Here is a 27,114-nt window from a genome sequence, read left to right on the forward strand (position 1 = left end):
AATAGGCGCGTGACTTCACCCAGGGGTAAACATGACAATAGGTAGTATAACAGAGGCACAGAAGTCGGGGCGGACGTGCGAAGCATGTTAAGTATCACTTTTGGTTTTCAGTAGTTACAGAACACCCCCGCCCCCCTTCACGATGCCTGTACCGAAAATGTACCGAACCAAAATTTTTCTGTACCATTACAACCTTACTTTGCACTGACACACATTAGGTTATTAGTGCATTTTCAGTTGATAACACCTAACAAAAGCTAAACTAAAATAAATACATATGTAGTGAAAATATGCCGTTGCAAATAGAAATATTTGAAGTATCTGAGGATGCACTCTCCGATGAAAATCCAATAGAAGTTTCACAGTAAGTTTAGGTCTCCACACCCATCTGTTGTTCACTGATAAACTCTAAGATGACCTCAAACCTGAGTCAAATGCACTCATGAATGCCCTTATTTTTACACTAACTGTGTGGGCTTAAAAGAGGACATTCATGTCGCCAATGCAGGATCAATACTGGTACTAGTACACCGCCAATGGTCCAGGTTTGCTTCCTGGAGAGACATCAGTCTGATAACATGCAGCAGCTTAATGTTTAGCCCAAGATCCGCACACACACACACACACACACACACATGCACATACAAAGGGAAGCTAAGGGATTACAAAGCCACACAGATCCATATGCCGCCCAGGGATGGAGGGGACGCAACTAAATGCGAGGAGAACCCAAGGTAACAACCAAGGTCTGACTTGTTTCTGTTAATGACACTAAGAAGAAATATATTCATTTAATTCTGCTTTGTGAGCCATGAGTTTACTTTTCCCGCATTGCTATCTCTGTTTTAATGTGGGTACATAGTCAACTGATGGAGCTTTAACTGAAGGCTGCTGTCACTTAACTGTTAAATCAATCTATCTAAGGAGATGTAATGAAGTTCCACTTAGAGTCACGCAGATTTGTCAGTGAAAAATGCCTACATTTTCTAGTACAAATTGAAAACCTGTTGATGTTTTTCAAAGCCTCTAATTTGCTAAGCCGGGCTATTAGCGTGTTAATCCACAGTAGAGGATGTACACTGTGTCATGTGGAGAAGTGGATGGGAGTGTTCACATTAGAGGCGTTGCATTATGAGGGCAACTCATCAAAAAGCTGTTAGTTTTATAGTTTAATTACCCTCAATTTCTGCCTTTTTGTTTCTACATTTTGTATGTTATAATTGCCTGGCAGATCACATAAAATTTAAACATCCACGTTGTAACTTTTAAGAAGATCTAAAAGCAAAAATGCGATATAATATGTATATTTATAATAATAATAATAATAACAATAATAATAATAATAATAATAATGTTTGTATAGTGCTTTTCATGGTACTTAAAGACACTTTAAAAGTAATCTTAAATAAATGACTTTTTAAAAGGGTTTTATGTTTCTATTATTGTAGAATTGAGAATGAATTGTTCCTATCTACAGAGGGAGCAGGTCACTAGTCGCTTTTCCATTGGACATCTGCGCAAAACTTTACCAATGTTTACTAAATGTCGAAAAAACAAGTGCGTAAAGTCAGTTTTTCCATTAAATCACAAATGCAATGCTTTGTTTATTTTAATTTTTGCGAGATGACGCAAGAAGTCATTCCATAAACATGGCGATGAACGTAAATATGTTGTTGATTTACAGATATATTCATTATTATTATTTATTACCCCTCTGTCTTGTACTAAATTAAAAAAATGATTGCGTTTCCTGGTGTGTCCACACATACCACGACATGTTTCTTCTTCTTCTTCGCTTCTTGTAACATACGTCAACATCCATTTTTTTAATTAACCTGACTCTAGTTGCAAAAAAAGGTTGTTCCATTGCAGTTTTGCGTGATATACTATTTGCGCTACGCCCGAAAAACCACCTCTCGCCAGCGCAAAAACTTTTGATCAAAAAATGAGACTTTTGGCAAAATTGTCGTTTTTCCATTCAGTAAATTTTTATGCGCAAGTTATATTTGCGTAGTGTGAGGGTCAATGGAAAAGCGACTACTTACTTACAGTTCATTTTGTCGTCCCACAGACACTGATCTCACGAAATCGCATTGTATGTCACGCCAGTTCTGATGGCATTTGGCGTGCTATACGTACACATTTTCGACCTTTCGCATCTTATTTGACGCCATTTGATCCTGTGTCAATGTACGCCAAGATCTCCGATTGATATAACTTTAACTGCTAACCCCAACCACCAGTACGTGGTATTTGATGTGGTATGAACATACATGTGGAAAGCTTATAATGTGCACAGATAACACACCAATTAAAAGAGTTGTGCATATTTACGCGATTTCATTCATATCACGTCAAACAATGTTTCTAGTGTAGCTCAGAAAAAACTTTTTTTTTTCCTATTTTTTAGCAAATGGCACCCGGTGTTTAACCTTTTCATGCATAGTGGTCACTACAGTGGACAGCTGCTCTCTTGCATGTTCATGGATTTTGTCATTTTAGTTCCATATCAGCGAACACAGTGGATGCTCACTCTTCAAAAATCTAACTAAGTGTATTTTTCTCATTTCTAGTCCAAATATCTCATCACACTTAAAATAAGACATAATCTCCTAAAGAGTTACTTTTAGGTGAGATATAAGAACTAATTTTTAGACAATAGATCTGCAAAATCTTATTTCAAGTAATCTTGCCAAGATCATTTTCAGTTGTTCCATTAGCAGAATTTTTTTGCTTGAATTAAGCAAAAAAATGTTTACTCTTTAGGTGATTATGTCTTATTTTAAGTGTGATGAGATATTTTGACAAGAAATGAGAAAAATACACTTGGTAAGATTTAGATTTTTGCAGTGCATGCACCATCCCATACACTGCAATTCATACTGTTACTGTAACTTTACTGTTCTTGATAAACCTGATCTGCACTAACATATTTGAGTGTAAATCAGTTGCTTGTTATCGTTATTAAACTGCAATTAACAGGTTTTTGTGGTTCTGTTGCATATTATCTCCATGAAATGAGTAATGACTAGTATTAGTTAATGTTAAAAATGTGAGAAAACATCAGATTATCTGCATTAAAAATGTTTTTATTTCATAGTTTTCACACAGTTTATCGGTAAATATGTTTCTTTGCTTCAAAAACTTAATGCATGGTGTGCAGCTGAGTGGACATTTTTGTAACGCCATGATAAATGGGTTCATAAAAACTATTTCAATCGCATTGTTTTTTCAATGCCTCGAGGAATAAAAACACTCAGGAAAAAAAATCTTGATTAAGGCTCTTATAATTCATGCATGAAAGGGTTAAGTACATTATTGTAACATGCTGTGTTTCGGTTGATATATTCCATCATTTAAAGAACCCACATCAGACTTACTTCTACATTCATTGAGAATGTAATCACTATTTTAACCACTGGACATTAAAAAGCAATACAGTACCATTCGTCACAAGTATTGATTACTGTATTGCCCTAAAATCTCCTAGTGTTCAGCCAAGTTATGATCTGAGACTTTGAGGGCCGGGTATATCATTCATATTAATTTCATACACAGAACACCCCCCCCCCCCAAAAAAAAGAAAGAAAAAAAGAACTGGAAGGATGTGGACATTGCGTGGTAATACAAAAAACAGAATATTCCAACCAACAAAAATAGATATTCCACTAATGATACATTCACATGGAACATCTGTACTCCAAGTTAGTTGTCGATCGAAATTCCCAGTAAATCACTAATACCAGCATATGTCATTTCCAGCCTTTTTTTTTTTTCCAAGACCTTTGTTGTCCCCAGGGGGCAATTCCTTCTGTTGTAGTCGCAGTTCTAAACATGGCTATTTCTATGATTCCATTTTATTTAGTGTTCATTTCTGTTTAAACTGAATTCTGCTGGTATCTTGCTAAATGTTTTTGATGTTCCCAGATGAGAAGGGTGTTGCTGTTATACGAAGGAAGTTGCAACATGCTTCCTGCTGCAAACAGACGATATACATTTTCTGTCAGAAAGTTCCCCTGACTAAAAATACCATCAGTTTTCTCCTTCATGTCACTGGAACCAATTTGACTTTCATCAGATAAAGATTTTGCAGGTGTCAGATAGAAAAGGGACCGCAGTGGAAAAGTGGCCCATGCCCAATTAATCACCAAATTTGTAAAAAAAATAAAAATAAAAAAAAAGTTTATTTAAGTAACATATAAACAGAAAATATGTTATGAAAAGCACAAAAATGTATTATTTATCATGCATTGCACAAATGTACAAGCACAAATATATCTGTGAATCTGTGATTAACACCTGTTATTTACTAATATATATATATATATATATATATATATATATATATATATATATATACATATACATATATATATATATATATATATATATATATATATATATTACTGATTTGAATCCCATAACCTTTACTGCAATCTGTTTTCACCCATTCAGTGTTATATAGTTTTTGTTACAAATATTCCCAAATTAATATACATATTAGAAAATAAATACATAAAACCTATTTTTCCATAGTTTAGGGTAGAATTTATGTTTATGATGTCCAGCAACTCTAAAATAAACACTTCAATGGCTATACGAATGAATTAATTTAGTGGTTTTAGTGAACATTTCTAATTATACACATATATTTAAGCTTATTATGATATAGAAATGTATTACAACATACAGTACAAATTCAGACAGAAGAAGTTTGTTCTCGGAATATGACGACTTGAATCTCATAAAAGTATGACATTATTTTTGTTAAATCCTTATGTTTTTTTATAACTGTGACTTTATTCCCATAATATTTTGACTTTATTCTCTTAAAATTATGACTCTTTTAGTATTCGACTTTATTCTCATAAAATTACGGGTTTTATCTTTATATTTTATGACTATTCTCGTAGTGACAAAAGTTTTTATTTCCTAATGTTGCCCTAATACGCCATTGTAGCTTTGTGCTCCAGTACCCCCTTATTTGGTAAACTGGGTTAGCCTCAGGTTAAGTTAGTTTAGAAATCATGTAGAATACAAGGTTCATAATCACACAAATGAACACTGCAAAAATCAAAATCTTACCAAGATAATTTCCACTTGTTCCATTGGCAGATTTTTTTGCTTAATTCAAACAAAAGTGAAAATTATCTTGATAAGATTTCTTGAAATAAGATTTTCAAGATCTATTGTTTAAAAATAAGTTCTTATATCTCACTGAAAAGTTACTCTTTAGGTTATTTTGTCTCATTTTAAGTGTGATGAGATATTTTGACTAGAAATGAGAAAAAGACACTTGGTAAGATTTAGATTTTTGCAGTGAAGACAAAAACCTTTCATTTATGAAAAATATAGCTATATGAAAGATGCTAACAAGAGCTTTACTAAGAAGTAACGTTAGCCAAAATGATACGTAATTTAAAGTATGATTTTACCCAAAAATACAGCATAAATTAATGTTACCCGACACAAAATGGGATACACAAATCCAGGTTTTGTTGCCTGGATTTGTGGATCCACCTGCTTCTCTTTTCTTTGGCTTTCGTTAGCCTGTAAAACGATAGCTCCGACTGCTTTTCAAACCTGTTCGTTCAATTAATCACACAACAGCTCTTCCCTATTTTTTTAAAATATTGTTCTTAAGTTTAGACAGTATTGAAGCCAACTCTTTCTGCCACTCAGTGGGCATAACCGCATTGACTCAGATACCTGTGAGGTCACGTGCATACCCTCTATTTTAACACTGTCATTACCACAGACTGAACAGTGGTTAGAACTAGAGTGACTTCCCAGCAGCATGTCTTTCTGTTTCTTCACAATAACAACCACAGAAGGACTTTCATCACACAATAGTTACACATAATTCAGCTTATTTAAAGAGAAAAGGCAAGTCTGGTAAACAGTGACGTCCCAGTCATCCCAGGTGATTACATAAGTTTGATTGGTAACACAGACAGTTACATGACCAGTAGAATCAATATGCATATTAACCCTTTCATGCATAGTGGTCACTACAGTGGACAGCTATTCTACAGCTGTTCTCTTGTATGTTCATGGATTTTATTGTTTTAGTTCCATATCAGCCAACACAGTGGACGCCTATGCATCATCCCATACATTGCAATTCATACCATTACTGTAACTTTACTGTTCTTGATAAACCTGATCTGCACTAACATGTTTGAGTGTAAATCAATTGCTTGTTATTGTTATTAGACTGTAGTTTTTTGTTTGTTTTTGTTTTTCTTGCATATTATCCATGAAGTGAGTAATAACTAATATTAGAGTATGTTAAAATGTGACAAACACCAGCTTAACAGCATTAAAAAAAAAAAAAAATCATAGTTTTCACTCAGTATATCAGTAAATACCTGTTTCTTTGCTTCAAAAATTAGATACATGATATCCAGCTGAGTGGATATTTTTGCAACTCCATGAAAAATAGGTTCATAAAAACATTTTCAATCGCATTGTTTTTTCATGCCTAAAGAAGAATAAAAACACTCCGGAAAAATAACTTGATTAGGGTTAAAACATGGTATTGAAAATCTGTCTGACGGGACATTTTAGAGTCAATTTGACCCACATTTTTACTTTTAAATTCATTTTTGCTTTAGTTGGACCATAAGGGATTATCCAAAACAAGGAGCTACTTTATATTGAAATAAATGTAGGAATGGCAATCAATTAAAGTTCGCTCTCTGACGGGACATTACTGTGTTTTGACCCATTAAGGTTCTCATAATTCATGCATGAAAGGGTTAATCATGCAGGGGTTGAGCAGAGACAATATGAGACAACTGTCCATGAATGTTTCCTCTAGTCCAGAGGTGTCAAACATAAGGCCTGCAGGCCAAAACCGGCCCACCAAAGGGTCCATTTTGGCCCATGGGATGAATTTGTGAAGTACAAAAATTACACTGAAGATATTAACAATCAAGGGCGTATCGGCAGGGGTCAGTGGAGTGGTCCTTATTTATACATAATTATGTTTTTATTTTACTGGTCCGGCCCACTTTAGATCATATCGGGGTGTATGTGGCCCCTGAGCTTAAATGAGTTTGACACCCCTGATATAGAGTATGACTTAGGCTACGTTCAGACAGCAGGTCTTAATGCACAATTCAGATTTTTTGGTGAAATCCAATTTTTTTGTGTGCTCATTCATATTACACATTAAATGCAACTTCTATCAATTTTGAGTATGAACTGGATGCGACCCTGAAGTGACCTGCATGCGCTAAAGAGGTCCTGACATAATATGTGACCACGCAGCCAGCACTGTGTTTATGGAAGTAAATATATTTTCCCGCCACTCCTCCTCCTGGGACACAGAATTGTGACATTTGTCGCATTTCAGTGACGTAAAGATCAGATAAATGTGACCTGGCCGTTCAGACTGAATAAGGCTAAAGACGTTCATTTTGTCTTCTGTTTATGTAATTATACTTCTCTTTTTTTTTTGTTCAGACAAGGTATAGCTTTTTTTAGATGTTACCTGCTTGACAGTTTCGACTGTGACTCCAGTCTTCCTCAGTCTTCCTCAGAAGCGTCATCTGATGTGCAGCAGCACGTCGGATGACGCCTCTGAGGAAGACTCGGATGACGCTTCTGAGGAAGACTGGAGTCACAGTCAAAACTGTCAAGCAGGTAACATCTAAAACAAGCTATACCTTGTCTGAACAAAAGAAAAAAAAGAAGTATAATTACGTTCAGACTGAAGTCGGATTGCAAAATATCAGATACGTATCGGATTTAGGACCACATATGAAAGTGGCCTGTATCAGATTTGAAAAAATGGGATTCGTGTTGTTCAAACTGTCTTTAACAGATCAAATACAGGTCACATATGGGCAAAAAAAAATTGGATTTGGGCCACATTTGCCTGCAATCTGAATGTAGCCTTAGACCAGTGGTTTTCAACCTTGGGGTCAGGACTACACGTGGGGTCACCTGGAATTCAAATGGGGTCGCCCGAAATTTCTAGCAATTGAAAAAAATAATAATAAAAAAAAACAAACTTACTAATAAAAAAATACTTGGTGAGTTGAGAGAGACAATCACAATCCATAAAAGACATGACAAACTGTGAAGCTGAAACTGAAGCACTGCGGTACTGTTTATCTGTCAAATGTTCATTGTGGTCGGTTTCAGATGCTGCAGCTCTTTCATAATTCATAGTTTCAGTTCTTGTTTGTTCAGTATTAATTGTCAGCCTTGGAAATCCAAGCTGGACTGACTGTACATATCCTGACCAAGGAAAAGAAAATTCTCCCTTTGTTTAGTAATCTACACCTGACTTTACTGCCTCCGTCCATAATAATGTACATTATATAGACTAAATGACATCTTAAATTAATATTTATTTGCAACATTGTATAGCAAACTATTAAATGATCAAAAACAAATACATTTTAGTAAAAAAAAAAAAGTCTCTGTTTTGAATATTTGAGGTCACCAGAGATTTGTGATGTTAAAATGGGGTCGCGAGCCATAAAAGCTTGGGAACCACTGCCTTAGACAATTACGCTATGAGGATATGCAATATTGTTAAATTCTGAGAAAATTGTGTGCAGAAACCACTCCCTACAAGTACATCCTTTAATTCCTTACCCCGTCAGATGAAGACCTTGTGATTATTAACCCTTTCATGTATACTGGTCACTACAGTGGACAGCTATTCTACTGCTGTTCTTTTGTATATTCATGGGTTTTGTTCTTTTAGTTCCATATCAGCCAACACAGTGGACGCTTATGCACCATCCCATAATACACTGCAATTCATACCATTACTGTGACTATCCTGTTCTTTTATCTAAATCAATCAATTGCTAATTGTTATTAGACTGTAATTTACAGAGTTGTTTTTTTTGCATATTATCTGAGTGAGTAATAACTGGTATTATAGTATGTTCAAATGTGAGAAAACATCAGATAAGCAGCATTAACCTCCTGAGACCCAGGAAAATGAAAATTTTAGTTTTTTTCCATTAAACAATTATCTTGATTGGAAACTGCATAATGCAACAGTTTTTTTTTGGTTTGTTTTCTCAAATACATTTTATTTATTTATTTATTTATTTATATGGAATGTTCTTTGCAATTTAAGTGAAACTGTCACACTTTTGTCCCCTACAGAGGACAAAAATGCATTGCTGGGTCTCAGGAGGATAAAAATGTTTTTATTTCATAGTTTTCACACAGTATGTCAGTAAATGCATGTTCTTTACTTCAAAAATTAATCACATGGTGTTCAGCTGGGTGGATATTTTTGTAGTGCCATGAAAAATACATTCATAAAAAAAAAAAAATCAATCACATTGTTTTTTTTATGCCTAAGGAGGACTAAAAACACTCAGGAAAAAAATCTTGATTGAGGTTCTCATAATTCATGCATGAAAGGGTTAATGTCATATCCAGTTTTGTGACCCTGCCTATAACCTACAGTAAATCCAGTTTCATTGCAGGGACTGGCGTTGACGCTGGAGCCTCATCTGAGTCAGACAGGAGCATCTCCAGCCATCCTCTGTCTCCTTCCTTTCGTCTCTACGTTTACGCCCTCCACGGCTGCCTGTGTGAGGTGGTGTTCACGGCCGTGTGGGACTGGTGCAGCACCCAGGACAGAAGGCTGCCGGGACACAGCAGCCTGTGGGCGCTGCCCATGTACGCCGTCGCAATCTACGTCATGGAGAGTCTGAGGGCCCGGCTGCTGGCCTGGCACCACCCACTGCCTGTGCGCCTGATCACGTACACCGTGTTCATCTACCTGTGGGAGTTCAGCTGGGGGGCGGGGCTGAGACTGCTGGGGGCGTGTCCCTGGGACTACTCAGGCTACAGGTACAACTTTGGAGGACTGATTACACTGGAATATGCTCTACCCTGGGCTGTGGCAGCTTTTATAGCAGAGAAGCACGTCATCAGAAACACTCTGAGGATAAGACTGCACCACTGAGGTGACTGTGATCTGACAGAAGGGCTTCCAAAGACAATCATTGAGTCTCATAGTGCTGCTGTTGTGAGTGCAAGTATGTTTAAACCCAAATGCAGTGAATTTTAAGTACCTATATCAGGGGCGTTAAGATCATTTTATTTAAAGGGCCACATCCAGCCCAGTGTGATCTCAAGCAGGTCAGACCAGTGAAATTATAACGTAATTCAAGGATTCAATGATTTTTATTGTCAGTTCACCAGATGCACAGGACATACAGAAAACTGAGATATCGTTTCTCTCTCACTTTGTTAAATAACATATATCTTTTTAAAAACAGGTAAAAATAGAATGAGAATAAGGAAGTGGTATAAAGAATAAACTATAGTAGAATATGAGCTATTTATATCAATCTATTTACAATAACAACCTATAATAATAACCTCTATACCAGTGTTTTCAACCTTGGGGTCGGGACCCCACATGGGGTCGCCTGAAATTTCGAGTAATTGATAAAAAATTAAAACTTACTCATAAGAATTTACATTATATAGCCTAAATGTTGCCTAAAATTAACATTTATTTGCAACATATTATAGCAAACTATTACACGATCAAAAACAAATTAATTTTAGCCAAAAAAATGTTTTTAATGTCTGGGGTTGGCTGAAATTTCTAACAGTTTATTCAAAAAAACTTAAAACTTACTAATAAAAATTTACATTATATACAGTAGTCTAAATGTTGTCTAAAATTAACTTTTATTTGCAAAATAGTATGGCAAACTATTACACGATCAAAAACAAATTAATTTTAGCCAAAAAAAAGTCTCCGTTTTGAATGTCTGGGGTCGGCTGAAATTTCTAATAATTTATTTTTAAAAAATTAAAACTTATTAATAAAAATTTACATTATATAGTCTAAATGTTGTCTAAAATTAACGTATATTTGCAACATAGTATAGCAAATTATTACACGATCAAAAACAAATTAATTTTAGAAAAAAAAAAAAAGTCTCCGTTTTGAATGTCTGGGGTCACTAGAAATTTGTGATGTTAAAATGGGGTCACGAGCCAAAAAAGGTTGGGAACCACTGCTCTATACAGTATAATAATAACCTATAAATTATGACAACTCCATATTTTTCTCTATTTTAGAGTGACAGAGTAAAATTACATAATGAAATCTTTACATCTACAAACTATCTTTTAAAAAAAAATGTGTATAATGTGAACAGCCATGAACAACCTGAAATGGTATAAGATAAATAATTTTAACTAGTAATGCTCAGCTTATCAGTGACACATGTGCATTGCAACAGTGGATCTGCAAAGACACCAAACTATTAGTAACAGGCAGAATATTGTTAAAATTGCACTTAGTTCTCTTAAGACATTTCAGGTTGTTGATATTCATTCAGGTTATTCACATTTTTTAAGAAAGGATGGTTTGTAATTGTAAACATTTTCATGTACTTTGACTTTTTTACAGTAAAATAAAGAAAAATTGCTTATAGTGACTGCATACTTTTTGGATATTCATTTCAGTGCTCATTTTAATAGATAGGAGCGGCCACAGCGGCTGCATGAGAGGTGCATGTCAGGTGCATCATTTATACAACAGAACAAGACGAGCTCAGATGACAGTGAAGTTGACACAGCCTATTGCCAGCAATATTTTACATAACTGACACCTTTCATTACAGTTTCAATGTCTGGACAACATCTGAGTGTGTATAATGGACATGAACAAAATATATTCTGGTCCTCAGTCTCTCCCTCGTTCTCCCTCACACTGTCAGTTCAAGGTTTAATGAAACTCACCCGACTGCTTCAACTTATCAGGTAATTGTACAAAAGTAGAATATTGATGAGTTATCTGTATCATACACTGTACAAAAAAATCCTGTTTTTACAGAAAAAAACTGGCAGCTGTGGTTACCAGAACAATACTGTAAAAAACACATCCAGCTGTAAACATATTTACGAAGTAACATTTAGATTTAACATTTTAAACATGTAGATTTAACATTTTAAACATGTAGATTTAACACTGGATTTAAATGGTAAATGGACTGCACTTATTTAGCACATTTTCTACATCTTCATGGTGTCCAAAGCACTTTCCAAAGCCACCAGGTTCTACTGGGAGCAATTTAGGGTTTAGTGTCTTCCATGGACACTTTGAGACATGGACAGTCAGAGCTAGGATTCGAACCACCAACCCTTTGGTTATTGGACGAGCCGCTCTACCAACTCTACCAACCCATTAATTTACAAGTTTAAAATGTTACATTGTTAAATGTTTACTTTTTTATAACTTTTTTATTAAAAAAAAAAAAAAAAAGCAAATACACCATTATTTCAACATTATGGTCTTGCAATTTAAATGGCAGTGCATTGTTTTATTTTCTAAAAACAAAAAAACAATAGAAATACATCATTTCTACACACAAATCTGGTTTTGTTAACATACTCTTCCTGTAAAAGCTACAGCTATATTTGATTTAATCATTAACACAAAAATCTTTTCAAAAAAACAACTTTGCATTGTATTGTCACTTACAGTTTTTTTATGTTGCAATTTTACAACTTTTTGGTGTTAATTCTACAGTCATTTTTTACAGTGTACTGACAGCATATTAATGGGAAACTCCACTGTGGTGAGAAGGGCTGACAGTGACATGAACCATCATGTTTCCTTTGAGACACCACCACCCTGTTAAATACATGCACTGTGTGAGTTATTATCGTGTGTGAGGGTGCGTGTGTGTGTGTGTGTGTGTGTGTGTGTGTGTGTAACTTAAGAGAGTTTGTAGAAGGAATATTATGATACTTTTTTGGATTTTTTTCATTATTGTTTTATAGTTAAAAGCAAGTGATCATGCTCCATTTGTGCTGGGTAGTCAGGGTAAAAATACACATCACTTAACAAGTTTGGCTATGATGCGCTGAATCATGACAAAGACATTAAAAAACAAAATCCACAAACAGCGTCTATGTCTGTTCAACATGTGGTCGACATCAACAGGTGACGCTTGTCTGTGTGTGATGTGTGTATCTGATGCACGTGTTTCATATATAACCCCCTAAGAGGAGGTTAAATAAAGTTCAACATCTTTCAAAAAATAAATAATATTTGGTTTTGTGTTACAGAACTTACATTTGTGAATGACAAAATTAGAAAGTAAGAGAAATAAAATTATTAAAAAAAAAAGGGGGTTTTTTTTTTTTCCTTTTTGGGGTATCTCAACATTAGGGTTGATTGTTTTTATAAAGTTCTAATGACCACACACATGCATTTCTCAGTCTGTATGTAGCTCCAATCTTGATATATGTGAAGTATGCACAGCAGAAAAAAAAATTTTCAGAGAAAAACAGCTTCTATAAACCCACGTGTTAGTATTTGGTGTGACCTCCCTTTGTATTTAACATCTTTTTAACCCTTTTTTTCCCAATATGAGATTTGTTGCATTAGTTATTATTATTAGGTTTCATTCTACACATGCTAGATGTTTCTAATTGATTCCCCGGTTTCTTGTCATGGGGTCAGAGGTCACACTAAACAGTTACTTTAACCATTAGAACACATTTAGTTCAATTTTTGTGTCTTTTAAGGCTGTGCGCATATTTCCTATATTTTGTTGTTGTATCTGAAGAAAAACAAAAAGAGATATAAATATGTATGCTCATTTCAACACTGCAAAAACAACAATCTTAGACGTGACCCAAGACTTTTACACAGTACTTTATGTAAATAACAAATCCAAAAATGAGCATCCACTTCTCAGGAGGTCAGTATTTGACCATGAAGACATTGGGTGAAGTTTCCCAGTCCTGGGAAAAGTCATGTAGGAGTGAGAGATGTTCAGTGATGCCTGGAGCCAACAATAGAAGTCTGAGATGCACAACAAATTATTTTGTCTCTGTATCATTTCCAGAGGATGGATTAATGTTGAAACTAAAACCACATCATAAAAACATGCCTGGGCATCTCAACATCAACAGGTTTGTGTTGTAATCCATCACCACGAGATTTTATCACTTTGTATAAAAACTTGTTCAGACATTTATTCTAGATAAGACGTTCTGAGGTGAGACATAAACTGACTCATAAGCAATGAACATAAAAGACGGAAAAATCCTTTCATGTGTTTATTTGATTTCTGTGAACATCAAAAACAAAAAAGTTACATACATAGTGAAAATTATTTCTAAAGTGCACTTCACAGTTAATTTTAATGACTAAACCTATGTGCGTCATTCCTGAGAAAGGATCAAATGAATATACTTTTACGTCATTACATGTGCGTGGTGTAGTGTCAACGATATTCCATTCTGCATCTCATTACATCTACCTTCATGTCAGATATTGTTTTTGTGAGTCTTTTCTTCTGTTGTGTGGAAGTGTCGATTAGGATCTTTTCCTCTCAGGGTTTTGAACCACAAACAGTACAACAGTTCCGTCATCTCTCTCCCACTTGTACCTACAAGACAGAACATGTGTATTTTTATTTATGGTGGGACTCAGTACTAATCAAAAGTAATAATACTCCAATGAAATATACGTAAATGTTACGAATCTAGAACTATAATGGCAAGAAAAAGTATGTGAATCCTTTTAAATTTCCTTGTTTTCTGCATGAATTGGTCATAAATTGGGATCTGATCTGCAAGAAACCATATACAAACAAATTGTCTCTTTATTATTTATGTTATATTATCTTATTTCATTAGTACCCATAGATTTGTTGGATTCACAAGTGTTTTCATATTTTTGCTCTTACACCAGGTAATTTTACCAAGATAAGAGAAAAACATCAACATAATCCACTCTAATTCAAACTGTTTTACGTTTTAGCAGAATTTCCACAATTTATTATTAAATATGTGGTTGAAAAATATTGCTGTTGAGTGAAGTGTCTGCGTGGATACTTTTGTGTCAGAAATAATAAAACCAAAATTAATTAAATAAAAGGACATCGTTGGTGCACAGTGGAAAAAATATTTTTCACTTTAACTTGTTATCTCTCAGATCTGTTTTTGGTCATGATAGACCATAAATACTTTTTTTTTAAAGGGGGGATTCTTTCAGATTTTCTTGGAAAGGAAAAAAAATATATACCAGTAAATATGATCATCTGTCTTGCACTGAAAAAACACTTTAAAAAAAAATTCTTTGCATAAATAGGCAGTATAATGATAGGCAGTCAGACCCTGATGGCATCGTCCATACATGTTGGTCTGTCTCTTTGCACATTTTAATATTTTATATATATATATATATATATATATATATATATATATATATATATATATATAAAATTTTAAATACATTTTTATACTTTTATACTGCTTATATCTTTGACTCTTATTTGATTGTATCTTTTAACCCCCATATTTACTCTGCATAATAATTCCTATGTACCTGAATGTTTACAAATGGCAAATAAATCTATCTATCTGTCTGTCTGTCTGTCTGTCTGTCTGTCTGTCTGTCTGTCTGTCTGTCTGTCTTCAACCACAGTTTTTAAATTTTTAATTTAACCCTTTCATGTATAGTGGTCACTCCAGTGGACAGTTATTCTCCAGCTGTTCTCTTGTATATTCATGGGTTTTGTTGTTTTAGTTCCATATCAGCCAACACAGTGGACACTTACGCACCATCACATACACTGACATTCATACCATTACTGTAACTTTGCTTCACTTGATAAACCTGATCTGCAGTGACATGTTTGAGTGTAAATCAATTGCTAATAAAAATTGGGAATATGATAAAATGTGAGAAAACATCAGATTAGCTGCATTAAAAATGTTTTGATTTTATAGTTTTCACACAGTATATCACTTCCTGATATTTGCATTCTTTCCTTCAAAAATTAAACATATGGTGTCCAGCGGAGTGGACATTTTTGGAACTCCACAAAAAATTAGGAAGGTACATTTGTTTCTTTATTGCTTTAACCAAAAAAAATATATTTTCATTTAAAAAAGAAAAAAAAAAAAAATCAATAAAAAAAAATCACTTCAATCAAAGAAAAAAGTGTTCAAATGCAATTTTTTGGGTCATAATTTTTTTTTTCATTCAATCACTTATTTTTATTGAAATTTTTTTTAGTTAAAGCAAAAAAGAAACAAATCTACCTTCATAAAAAAAACTGGTTTATTAAAAAAAATTCAATTGCATTGTTTTTTCATGCCTAAAGAGGAATAAAAACACTCAGGAAAAAAATCGCAACTACGGTTCTCATAATTCATGCATGAGAGGGTTAAAATACTGAATGTGGTTTTCACTGTACAAGGAAGGAATGAAAGAACTAATCTGAAAAGTTACAAATGTGTTAAAACTACAACTACAACTGCAATATTTGCCTCTGAGATGTGGAGTAGAAGGATAAAGTAGTATGAAATAAAAATACTACAATTCAAGTGCATCAAATTAGATCTTCATTAAGGGGGAAAGTGTGCTAGATCATGTCCTTAATGATTATTCAACTAAAAAGCTTCCCAAGTATAAATTAACCCATAAAGACCCAAACATCCACCACCAAATAAAACCATCCACGGATATAAACTGTTTAATACCTGTTGATACACTAATCCTATCAATACATGTAAATAATTGGTGTAAAATGCAGTTTGTCATCTTTTCATGGTCATCAGATATGACCCATTTGGACGTTCAGAGGCTCCGTTGTTACCGTGGAAACACCGTCATCTTCTACAACATTGATTCACCAGTGAAACCCATGGAGTCGGATAAATAACAGTAGATGGAGACACTTGGTTTATGATCAGTTACTGCTATATTTTACTGAAGAAGTCACTTTTTCTTCTGTTTTCTCTGTTTTTGATATAATAACCCTTAACTTTAATCTGAGCTCTGTATGGTCAGTATAAATACCTGATTTTCACTGGAAAAAATGTAAAATAATATTATAATAAATAGTGATAAATCATGTAAGAAATGTTAAATATAGAAGAAATAGTCATGTGGGAACTACTACAAAAGTAGCCCGGCATCTTTATGGGTTAAAATACTTTTTTTTTTGTTGTTGTTGGTTTTTTTTTTTTATAAATATGTGCTGTTAAACTTCATGAACTCACTGGTTCTGTTCCGGAATGAGCAAACTGTCTCCTTCTCCAAGAGTGAACTCCTGGTCATTCATAGTGACCCTGGATGATCCCTCCTAAAATAAGACACACAGTATTTAGATTAGACAAGGATGTCAGTATCATGTTCCCAGCAGACTGTTGGGACTGTTGGCCCAGTAAAACCTCATACCATTTGCCAAATCCACACATCACTTTGTCGAGTCGTGGTCAGTGTCAGCCCGGGTCCAAACACCATCGCCTGTAAATGGGAAAGGGAAGTGGTATTAAAGCATCATGAGGCCATGTTTCCACTTTATTTTAGTCACAGTGATTTCATTCTATCTTGTCTAGATTCTAAGAAAATTTAAGTGTCACTTTGGTTTCACTGGAAAATGGATGACGAATACATTACCCACACTGGACGATTAGATATGATTTAAAAAATCATGGGAAGGAACGCTTCTAGGACCCAAAAAAAGAGTTTGTTCGAGGTGCTCTTTGGAAAATAGGATTCATAAAGTAGATGACAAACAGGAAGACAACTCCAAGTCGCTCTCTTTAACGGCTAAAATTTACTTAGGGGGTCAAATGAGTGGCCATTATTGTCAAAAAAAAAAGTTGTAAGAAATGCATAGAACTGTGTTGAAATAATGCTAATACATTTGTGCACAGACTACTGGTATTATTTGACAGTGGAAGCTATATTTTCAGAAATATTGGATTTTGAATAGCACGTGTATGTGAAAACTTTTACAGGTGGACGGACGTGACATTACCCATGATGATCTGGTCAGTACCAGTACTTTATTTGGAATAAACTTATATACTTACTATTGCTAATTCTCCTCTTATTCATAAATGTTAGTATTGTGGATCTAAAACAATAACAGCTGACACAAAAATACAAAATGTGGCAGTGGACGGATGTGACATGGTTAATGTTGTATACTGTTGTATACTATTAATACTGTTAATTGAACTAGGTCCTGTATAAGATGTATATTGTTTTTGTTTTGCAATAGTGATGAATGGTTTTTAGTTGTGGTTTGTGTTGTTTTGTTTTGTGTGGGGGTGTTTTTGGTCATTTGTGTATTGCAGTGTAAAGACAATTGTGTTGGGTGTGACTCCAAGAAGAATAGCAATGGCTTAAGCCACAGGTGTCAAACATGCGGCCCGGGGGCCAAATCCGGCCGAACAAAGGGTCCAGTCTGGCCCTTGGGATGAATTTGTGAAATGCAAAAATAAGATACTAACAATCCTTTTAGTTCAGGTTCCACATTTAACATAACATATAAATAATGACAACTCCACATTTTTCTCTTTGTAAATGTAAATATTTTCATGTATTTACACTAAAACAAAGTATAATTTCGTAAAAAAAATAAAAATTAAAAAAAAAGTGAATTACCTGAACAAATATGAACAACCTGAAATGTCTTAACAGAAGTAAGTACAATTTTAACAATATTCTTCCTGTTACTAAATATTTTGTGTATTTGTAGATCCCCTGTGATCTGTACGTTAAAAATGTACATGTGTAAATGATAAACTGAGGTGTGATATTGTTAAAATTACACTTATTTTTTCGGTTTGTTCATGTTATTCACATCTTTTGAAAGGATAGTTTGGAGATGTAAACCTTTTCATAATGTAAATTCACTTTTTTTTCATTCTAAAACAGAGAAAAGTTTGGAGTTGACATTATTTATATATTATTATGTTATTATTTTACTGGTTCGGCCCACTTCAGATCAAATTTTGCCAAATGTGGCCCCTGAACTAAAATGAGTTTGACACCCCTGGCCTGAGCCAAAGCTAATGGAGATCCAAATAAAAGAAATGAAATGAAATCTGAGAAAATAAGGTGCGTCATCCACAACTACCACGAAAGACTTAAAGCTGTCACTGATGTTAATAACTATAATGGATTAGATTTCTGTAGTGCTTTTCATTATTGATCCATTATTCATTCACTTTGGTGGTAAACTACATATGTAGTGACAGAAGTCTGGCTGTCAATTTGCACCAAACGGCCTCTTCGACCACCACCGAACACTCATACACCAGTGTGAGTGACACTGGAGGGTGAAGTGTCTTGCCCAAGGACACAACGAACTGATTAGGACAGAGTGGGATTTGAACCGCCAACCCTTCAGCTATTGAACGACCAGCTCTACCTCCTGAGCCATGGCGTTCCCATATTAAAGGAGCCAATACAGAGTATGAAAAACCAGGGTATGTCAACTTTAGCTCAGGGTCATTTGGATAGTTTCTGTTGTCAGTATGATTTAAAACAGGGGTCTCAAACATGCGGCCCGGGGGCCAAATGCGGCCCACCAAAGGTTCCAATCCAGCCCGTGGGATGAATTTGCAAAGTGTAAAAATTCCACAGTCAAGGCTGTTAAACTCATTTTAATTCAGGTTCCACACACAGACCAATAATAGCATAATAATCTACACAAAATAATGACTCCATATTTTCTTCTCGGTTTGATGTGAAAAAATAATCTTACATTATGCCTATAAATATTGACAACTTCAATTTTTTCTCTTTGTTTTAGAGCCAAAAATAACATTAAATTATGAAAATATTTACATTTATAAACTATCCTGTAACAATAAAATGTGAATAACTTGAACAAATTTGAGCAACCTGAAATGTCTCAAGAAAATTAAGAACAATTTTAACAATTTTCTGCCTGTTACTCAGTGTTTAGTGTCTTTGTAGATCTGATCCATAATGCACATGTAGAAATGATGAGGTGAGGCATAATATTGTTAAAATTGCACTTATTTTTCTTTCTTTCTATTTTTTTATTTTTCTATTTTTTTATCTTTTTTGTTTGGGTAGTTTGTAAAAGCAAGTGTATTCATAATTTAATGGAATTTTTTTGCACTAAAACACAGACAAAAATTTGGATATTATGCTATTATTTTACTGCTCTGGCCCACTGGAGAGCAAATTGGGCTGAAAGTGGAACCTGAAAGAAAATGAGTTTGAGACCCCTGATTTAAAAAGCATGAACACATTTGTTTGATAATAAACGGCTTCACCCAACCACTAGCCACGAGTGAAAAAAACTTTTTGTATTATCATTCATATTCTCTGAAAAATGGCCAAAGAATCACAAATTCTGCTTGTGTATTTAAACTTATGAGCACAACTGTAAATAGAGTTCATTCTTCTTCTTTATCCTTCAAATTCAGTCCTGTTGCCTCTTTTCTGTCACCTCTGTCTCAAACTGAGCTCCAAACAGGTCGATGGGACCTCCGCTGGCCAGGGACGCCCTCTGTTTGTCGAGCCATTCTTTAAAGAAGAAGGGCGACATCACATTCATGGTGTTCATCTGGAACGGAGGCTCCCTGAACACCTCGTCTGTTCAACCAAAGACACCATCCGTTAGAACGTAATGTGAATTATATTTGGTACATTTTACAAGAATCAACAAGAGGAGCTCACCGGGATCTGGTTTTCCTGTTTTGGCCTGCTTCGATGCCATAAACCTGCATAAATAAGACGTTGAACTGTGATTTCTGCACTGAAACACTTGTTCAGACTGTGTGGAGGTGAGTGGAGTCTTACTCTTTGATGATTGGAACTAGCTGGAATCCCAGATCTTCACAGTAAAACCATTTCTCAAATAATATGTCAGTTGTGTTGTCCACATAATACCTGCAAACACCAACACAGTTTAGGGTTAATGTTAAATTGGTAAAATACAGGAGTGCAGACACTGAGCAAAACAACAATACAATGAAATGAACAAGTGTGTCAAGTTTAACCCATAAAGACCCAGTGTTACTTTTGTGGCAGTTCCCAAATGAGTTTTTCTCTCTATTTAACTTTTCTTAAGTGATTTATCACCATTTATTATAATATTATCCTCTGTATTTTGGGTTTTTCAATGAAAATCATGTATTTTTCTTATATTTCATTCAATGATCATGTAGATCACAGGTGTCAAACATGCAGCCCGCCAAAGGGTCCAATCTGGCCCGCTGGAAAAAATTTGTGAAATGCAAAAATTACACTGGAGATATTAACAATCAATGGTGTCAAAATCATTTTATTTCAGGTTCCACATACGGACACATACAGTCCAATTAGATTTCAAGTGGGTCAGAACCAGTAAAATATTCTCATAATAACCTAGAAATAATGACAACCCTAAATTCTCTCTTTGTTTTTTTGGTGTAAAAAAGTAAATTTACATGAAAATGTTTACATTACCAAACTATACTTTTACAAAAAATGGGAATAACCTGAACAAATATGAACAAACGGAAATGTCTTCAGAAAAGTAAAAGCAATTTTACCAATATTCTGCCTGTTACTCAGTGTTTTGTGTGATTGTAACGCACATGTGTAAATGATAAACTGATAAACCAAGGCATAATATTGTTAAAATTGAACCATTTTTTCTTAAGACAATTCAAGTTGTTCATATTATTCAGATTTTTACCTTGAACTTTGTAGATGTAAACCTGATCATGACATAATTCTACTTTTTTCTCTGTTATTATTTGACTAGTCCAGCCCACAGGAGATGAAATTTGGCTGAAAGTGGCCCCTGAACTAAAATGAGTTTGACACCCCTGCTGTAGATGTTCATAAAAGCTCACATTGAAGTTGAAGGTTATTACATCAGAAACAGAAAAATAAAGAAAAAGTGACATTTCAGTAAAGATATTAACAAGTGGTTCCAGGCACAACAAACCCCACCCCTCACATGTATTGTAGCTTATTTTGGCATTGATCCAGCTGATGTCATCATGTCTATGCATGTACTGATGTCAGCATATCAGTGGCCTCTATATATTTGCCAAGTCTGAAGTAAATTGAAGCAAAATCGATGTTTTTTATAGACATGTGAAATTCTGCCCATTATAAGTAAATGGGAGAAAAGAAAAAACTTTTTAAAAATTCATAAAAAATTTGAACTTTGACCTACTTGTGAGTGTAATGAGTTATAAGCTATATTTTCATGCATATAAAAGGAATTATTGATTATTACCTCCGCCAAGGAGGTTATGTTTTTGCCAGGGTTTGTTTGTTTGTTTGTTTGTTTGTTTGTTTGTTTGTTTGTCTGTCCGTTAGTGTGCAACATAACTCAAAAAGTTATGGACAGATTTGGATGAAATTTTCAGGGTTTGTTGGAAATGGGATAAGGAAGAAATGATTACATTTTGGTGGTGATCGGGGGTGGGGGGGCCCACGGGGGGGGCCACTGATCAGCCTTGGCGGAGGTCTGCGCTCTCCGAGTGCTTCTAGTTACTGGGTTACTTTCATTTGCAAGTTCTTCATTAGCCTGTTTTGACTTTTCTAAGCCTGTAATTTTTTTTGCTTAATTGAGTTTAGTAAATCTGTTAATTTAGTCTTACCAAAGTCTTTTTTTTTTTTACCAAAGTCTTTTTTAGGAAAAAAAATAAACATAAATGCTTTTACCACTGCTGCTAAAAAAAATCCCAGAAAGGAGTGTTCAAAGACCAGCTCTATGTGCAAGTAAATAGTCAATGTTTAGCTGTAATAAAGCACATGGACAGGTATGGAGCATATACTGTATATTGCAGGGCTGTTAAACTCATTTTGGTTCAGGGGCCACATTTAGCCCAAGGACCAGTAAAATAATGACATAATAACGAACAAATGGAATTTCCCCATGTGGGACAGATACAGGCATATCTTATCTTAAATAATGATAACGCCAACTTTTTCTTTTGTTTCAGTACAAAAAAAAAAACCATTAAATTCTGGAAATATTTACATTTTACAAAAAGATGTGAGTAACCTGAAAAAACTGAAATTTCATCAGAAAAATTAGTGCAATTTTAACAATATTATGCCTCGACTTATCATTTATACATGTACATTATACAAAATGTTACAAAAACATTTTGTAACAGGCATAATATTGTAAAAATGTTGGCTTTTGGAACTAACAGTTTTTACAATATTACATCTCAGGTTATTATTAACACAACTTACAGATCGCAGTGGATCTACAAATGCACAAAACATTTAGTAACAGGCAGAATATTGGAAAAATCGCACATTTCAGGTTCATATTTGTTTTTATTTATGTATTTATTTGCATTTTATTGTGAAAGGATAGTTCTGTAAATGTAAATATTTTCACAGTGTAATGGGTTTTTTTTCACTTACATTTTTTAATGTAATTTTTCAAGAAGAAAATTTGTAGTTGCCATTATTTATGTGTTATTATGTTACTATTTTACTGTAGATCACATTGGTCTGTATGTGGAACCTGAACTAAAACGGCTGTTAATTGACTGTTGATGTCTTCAGTGTAATTTTTGGGCTTCCATCCCGCAGGCCGTGTGTTTGACACCCCTGATATAGAGTATGTTTTACCTTAGGCAGTCTGTCTCAGTCAACAGTCGCCTCCTCTCCACCACCAGCCCCACGGTGTTGGCCTGTCTCTGGGGGGAGTGGGGTATCCTCGCAGGTAACAGGAACATCTGAAAACACCTCAGGTTTGAATGGAAAACCAACCATCAACCAATAAATGTAAGGGTCACATGAGGACAAACCAGAACTCACCTCTCCCTCTCTGATGTGCACGTCTTTGTGTTTACCATTTTCAATCACCTTCAGACACATGTCCCCCTTCACCTGGTAGAACAGCTGTTGAAAATGAACAGATAATACTGTGACCGGACCACCACACACAGGTAAAAACATCTGGAAACATGGAAAATGTTCTTCCTTTTCGAACAGGATCAACTATGACAAAGTCTGACGTGGTTTTGTCAGTACTGGTGGACTGTGCTTATTGTTTTATTTCAAGAAATGTTCCAATTATCAAATATCTGAGTAAAAATCAAAGATTAGAGAAAAGCGACACAAAATGATATAATGTCTTCTTTCCTCTCCATTAAATTGTGAAATGAGATCTGAGAATTATCAGTGTCAGTGAATGATCTAAAGCACAGGTGTCAAACATGCGGCCCGGGGGCCAAATCTGGTCCCCCAAAGCTTCCATTCCGGCCCTGCAGGATGAAAGTGCAAAAATTAACCTGAAAAGTCAAGGTTGTCCAAATCATTTTGGTTCGGGTTCCACATACAGACCAATGTGATCTACAGTAAAAATAACAACATAATAACCCATAAATAATGACAACTACAAATTTTCTTTGTGAAAAATTATGTGGAAAAAATTTCAGTGAAAAAAATAACACTACACTGTAAAAATATTTACATTTACAAAACTATTCTTTCACAATAAAATACAAATAAATACATAAATATAAACAAAGATGAACAACCTGAAATGTGCAGTTTTAACAATATTCTGCCTGTTTTTAAATGTTTTGTGCAGTTGGATCCACTATGATCTGTAGTTGTGTTAATAATAAGAGATGGAATATTGTAGAAATTGTTCAAATTTTAGTTCCAAACTCAAAACTTTTAACAATATTCTGCCTGTTACCAAATGTTTATATAACACTGTGTGTAATGTACATGTATAAATATTAAGTCGAGGCATAATATTGTTAAAATTGCACTAATTTTGCAAATGAAATTTCATTTTTTTCAGGTTTTTCACATCTTTTTTGTAAAATGTAAATATTTTCATAATTTAATTGTTTTTTGGTTTTTTTGTTTTTGTTTTTTTGCACTAAAACGAAAAGAAAAACTTGGGTTTGTCATTATTTATAAGTTATTAAGTCATTATTTTACTGGTCTGGCCCGCTTGAGATCAAATTGGGCTAAATATGACCCCTGAACCAAAATGAGTTTGACACCCCTGATCTAGAAAATTGTACTTTTTGATTTAACTCTTTAATTTGACTTTTCAAAGCCTGTACTGTTTCACCTTTACTTGAGTTAGCTGAATCTATTTAACCAGTATCTGTCCTTCTACTGTGGTAAATAATGGGTGTATTTTTGCCATTATTGATTAAAAACAAAGCCACAGAGGAAAAAATGCTCAAAGAACAGCCCTGTGTGCAATGAACAATCCAATCCAATCCAACTATATTTGTAAAGCACTTTAAAACAACCACAGTGGACCAAAGTGCTGTACAGAAGAATAAATAAAAACTAAAACAAAATAATAAAATATAAGAATGGATTAAAAAGACAATAAACAACTGTACAAAAAAACAGTGCTGTACAGAAGAATAAATAAAGCCAAAATAAAAGAATAAAATATAAGAATAGATTAAAAAAACATAAAAGTTTGTACAATTAAAAACAATAAAAATAAGAACAATAAACCAATACCAAATAAAACAATAGAATAAAAATAATACAGTCAAACACATGTCCAGAACATATTCAACAGCTATAAATATAATGTATGTATATAATCTTATGGTTAGACACTCAAACAGGACAAAAATTACCCTCTTTGTTTTATTCTCTTTTGTAGCACAAATGTTTTAGTCCTTCATTGTGTTTTTGCTGTTCGATGAGTTAATTTTCCTTTTTTTTTTTTTTAAATTGTGTGTTATTGTAGGAATACCATACTTCAGATATTTGAAACCTGTGTATGTTTACTGTATGTATGTGAACATAAACAAAGGTTTTTCCTTCAACCTGTCAGTGTGTAGTTATGGCTTTGTGTGTGTATTCTAAAGGGGGTTTGTGTGTAAAAAAAAATAAAATAAAATAAAAATAAATAAATAAATCTAATGAGCTTTACAATAACTTTTTACTTTTGCTGCAAAACTGAGGTGTTTCCCTTGTTTTGATCTGAGATTTTGTGGTTAATTATTAACTGTAGTGAATTGATCCATAAAAAACTGCAATGTTGTTGAGTATATTTATTGAAAAGGCCTTTTATTTTACTGCTAAAACTTCTAAACTTTCATTGAAGCAATACGTTCACATCTTATATTGGTACTTTTACTCAAGAATCTGACTTGTGATTGTCCACTCCACATATATGTTGCATAATACATGTGTCTGTCAGCTGAGCATGCAGAGTAAACGGGGCAAATGATCGGATCAAGCTTTGTAAATACATGATGGACTTTGTCCTGATAGTTGGGGCAAGGGCCAAAGATAAAAAAGAAAGACCTCAATGAAGATCTGAAGTCAAAGTTAATATGCAATTAATGGACAAAATGTTCTGTACCTGTGTCTTCTGACTCTTGTTTGCAATCTAAACTGACTATGAATTAAAGCAGCTCTGTTCTCTTATTCTCTTACCTCTTCTCCTTCTTCTATGTGATAATCTTTCCTCGTATTAGGACCTCCAACAAACATTACATTTAATTGCTTGAAATGCCTGAGGGAGGAAAAATAGTTCACAATCATTTACTCACTCCATTTTTGTTGCTAATATAGATCTGCAAAGTGTAAAAAAAACAAATCCATCCATGCAGCTTCTATAAAATTCAACCCACTGACTCACATGAGCTTGTTGCACACCGGTGGATTAAAAGCATGCTGGTTCTCTGCAATCCATTTCTTCACGTTGACAAGAAGAGAGCTGTCAGTCATATTGAAAAGTCTTTCTGTCTTTGTGCCACTCTGCAGAACTAGACAAGTGTGACTTGATGTAACGCTCACTAAAACTGAGCAAAAAGCAGAAGTGGGTGTTGGCCACGTGGGGAGGCGTTCTGCTCAGTTCTGTCATGTTAAAGGTTGTTTGTGCACTTGTAATAAGTAACATAATGCTAACCTATTAGGAATGCACTGCAGACAATATGAGTCCAGGCTGGTGACTATCGCTGTATTAGGATTAGAACTTTGTAGAACTTTATATAAATGAGAAATACACACATATGTTTATGGCTCATGTTGGGTGATTTGTCTGTCAGCATGAATCTGCAAAAATTGTTGCACCATTTTTGATGAAACTCAGTGGAGGGGTATTGATATTTGTATAAAGTCCATTCCCTGAAAAGTTGTGAGGGTTTCTAAAATGCAGTAATGTGATTTTTTTTCCCTATATATGTAACCTTCCTTAAGTGATTTATCACCATTTATTGGAATATTATCTTCTTTATTTTTAGTTTTTTCAGAAAATCAGGTATTATCCTACATTTATTTACTAATAATAATAATTCACTAATCATGTAGAGCAGGGCTGTCAAACTCATTTTGGTTCAGGGGCC

General features: G+C 34.3%; 2 protein-coding genes across 4 annotated transcripts; one reads left to right on the forward strand and one right to left on the reverse strand.

The window, feature by feature from the left end:
* The first annotated feature begins 580 nt into the window (after nucleotides 1–580).
* LOC115434404 (transmembrane protein 229B-like) lies at nucleotides 581–10,247 on the forward strand. 3 transcript variants are annotated; one of them, XM_030156343.1, is made up of 2 exons: nucleotides 581–734; nucleotides 9,468–10,247. In XM_030156343.1, exons 1-2 carry the CDS (start codon nucleotides 698–700, stop codon nucleotides 9,950–9,952), a joined length of 522 nt encoding a protein of 173 aa, XP_030012203.1. In that variant the 5' UTR covers nucleotides 581–697; the 3' UTR covers nucleotides 9,953–10,247. The 3 variants fall into 3 exon arrangements, with proteins under 3 accessions (XP_030012203.1, XP_030012202.1, XP_030012201.1); XM_030156342.1 differs by having other exon boundaries at nucleotides 648–746; XM_030156341.1 differs by having other exon boundaries at nucleotides 670–734; nucleotides 9,457–10,247.
* A 3,820-nt stretch (nucleotides 10,248–14,067) lies between these two features.
* Nucleotides 14,068–26,623, reverse strand: haao (3-hydroxyanthranilate 3,4-dioxygenase). Its single transcript, XM_030156340.1, has 10 exons — nucleotides 26,409–26,623; nucleotides 26,204–26,282; nucleotides 23,588–23,671; nucleotides 23,399–23,505; nucleotides 20,609–20,698; nucleotides 20,486–20,529; nucleotides 20,256–20,401; nucleotides 17,216–17,284; nucleotides 17,038–17,120; nucleotides 14,068–14,414 (listed from the first exon to the last, which is right to left on the reverse strand). The coding sequence occupies exons 1-10, from the start codon at nucleotides 26,495–26,497 to the stop codon at nucleotides 14,342–14,344; spliced, it is 864 nt and encodes a 287-aa protein (XP_030012200.1). The 5' UTR covers nucleotides 26,498–26,623; the 3' UTR covers nucleotides 14,068–14,341.
* Nucleotides 26,624–27,114: the final 491 nt, after the last annotated feature.

The sequence above is a fragment of the Sphaeramia orbicularis genome, chromosome 15, assembly GCF_902148855.1.
Source record: "Sphaeramia orbicularis chromosome 15, fSphaOr1.1, whole genome shotgun sequence".
In the NCBI taxonomy this organism is placed as follows: Eukaryota; Metazoa; Chordata; class Actinopteri; order Kurtiformes; family Apogonidae; genus Sphaeramia; species Sphaeramia orbicularis.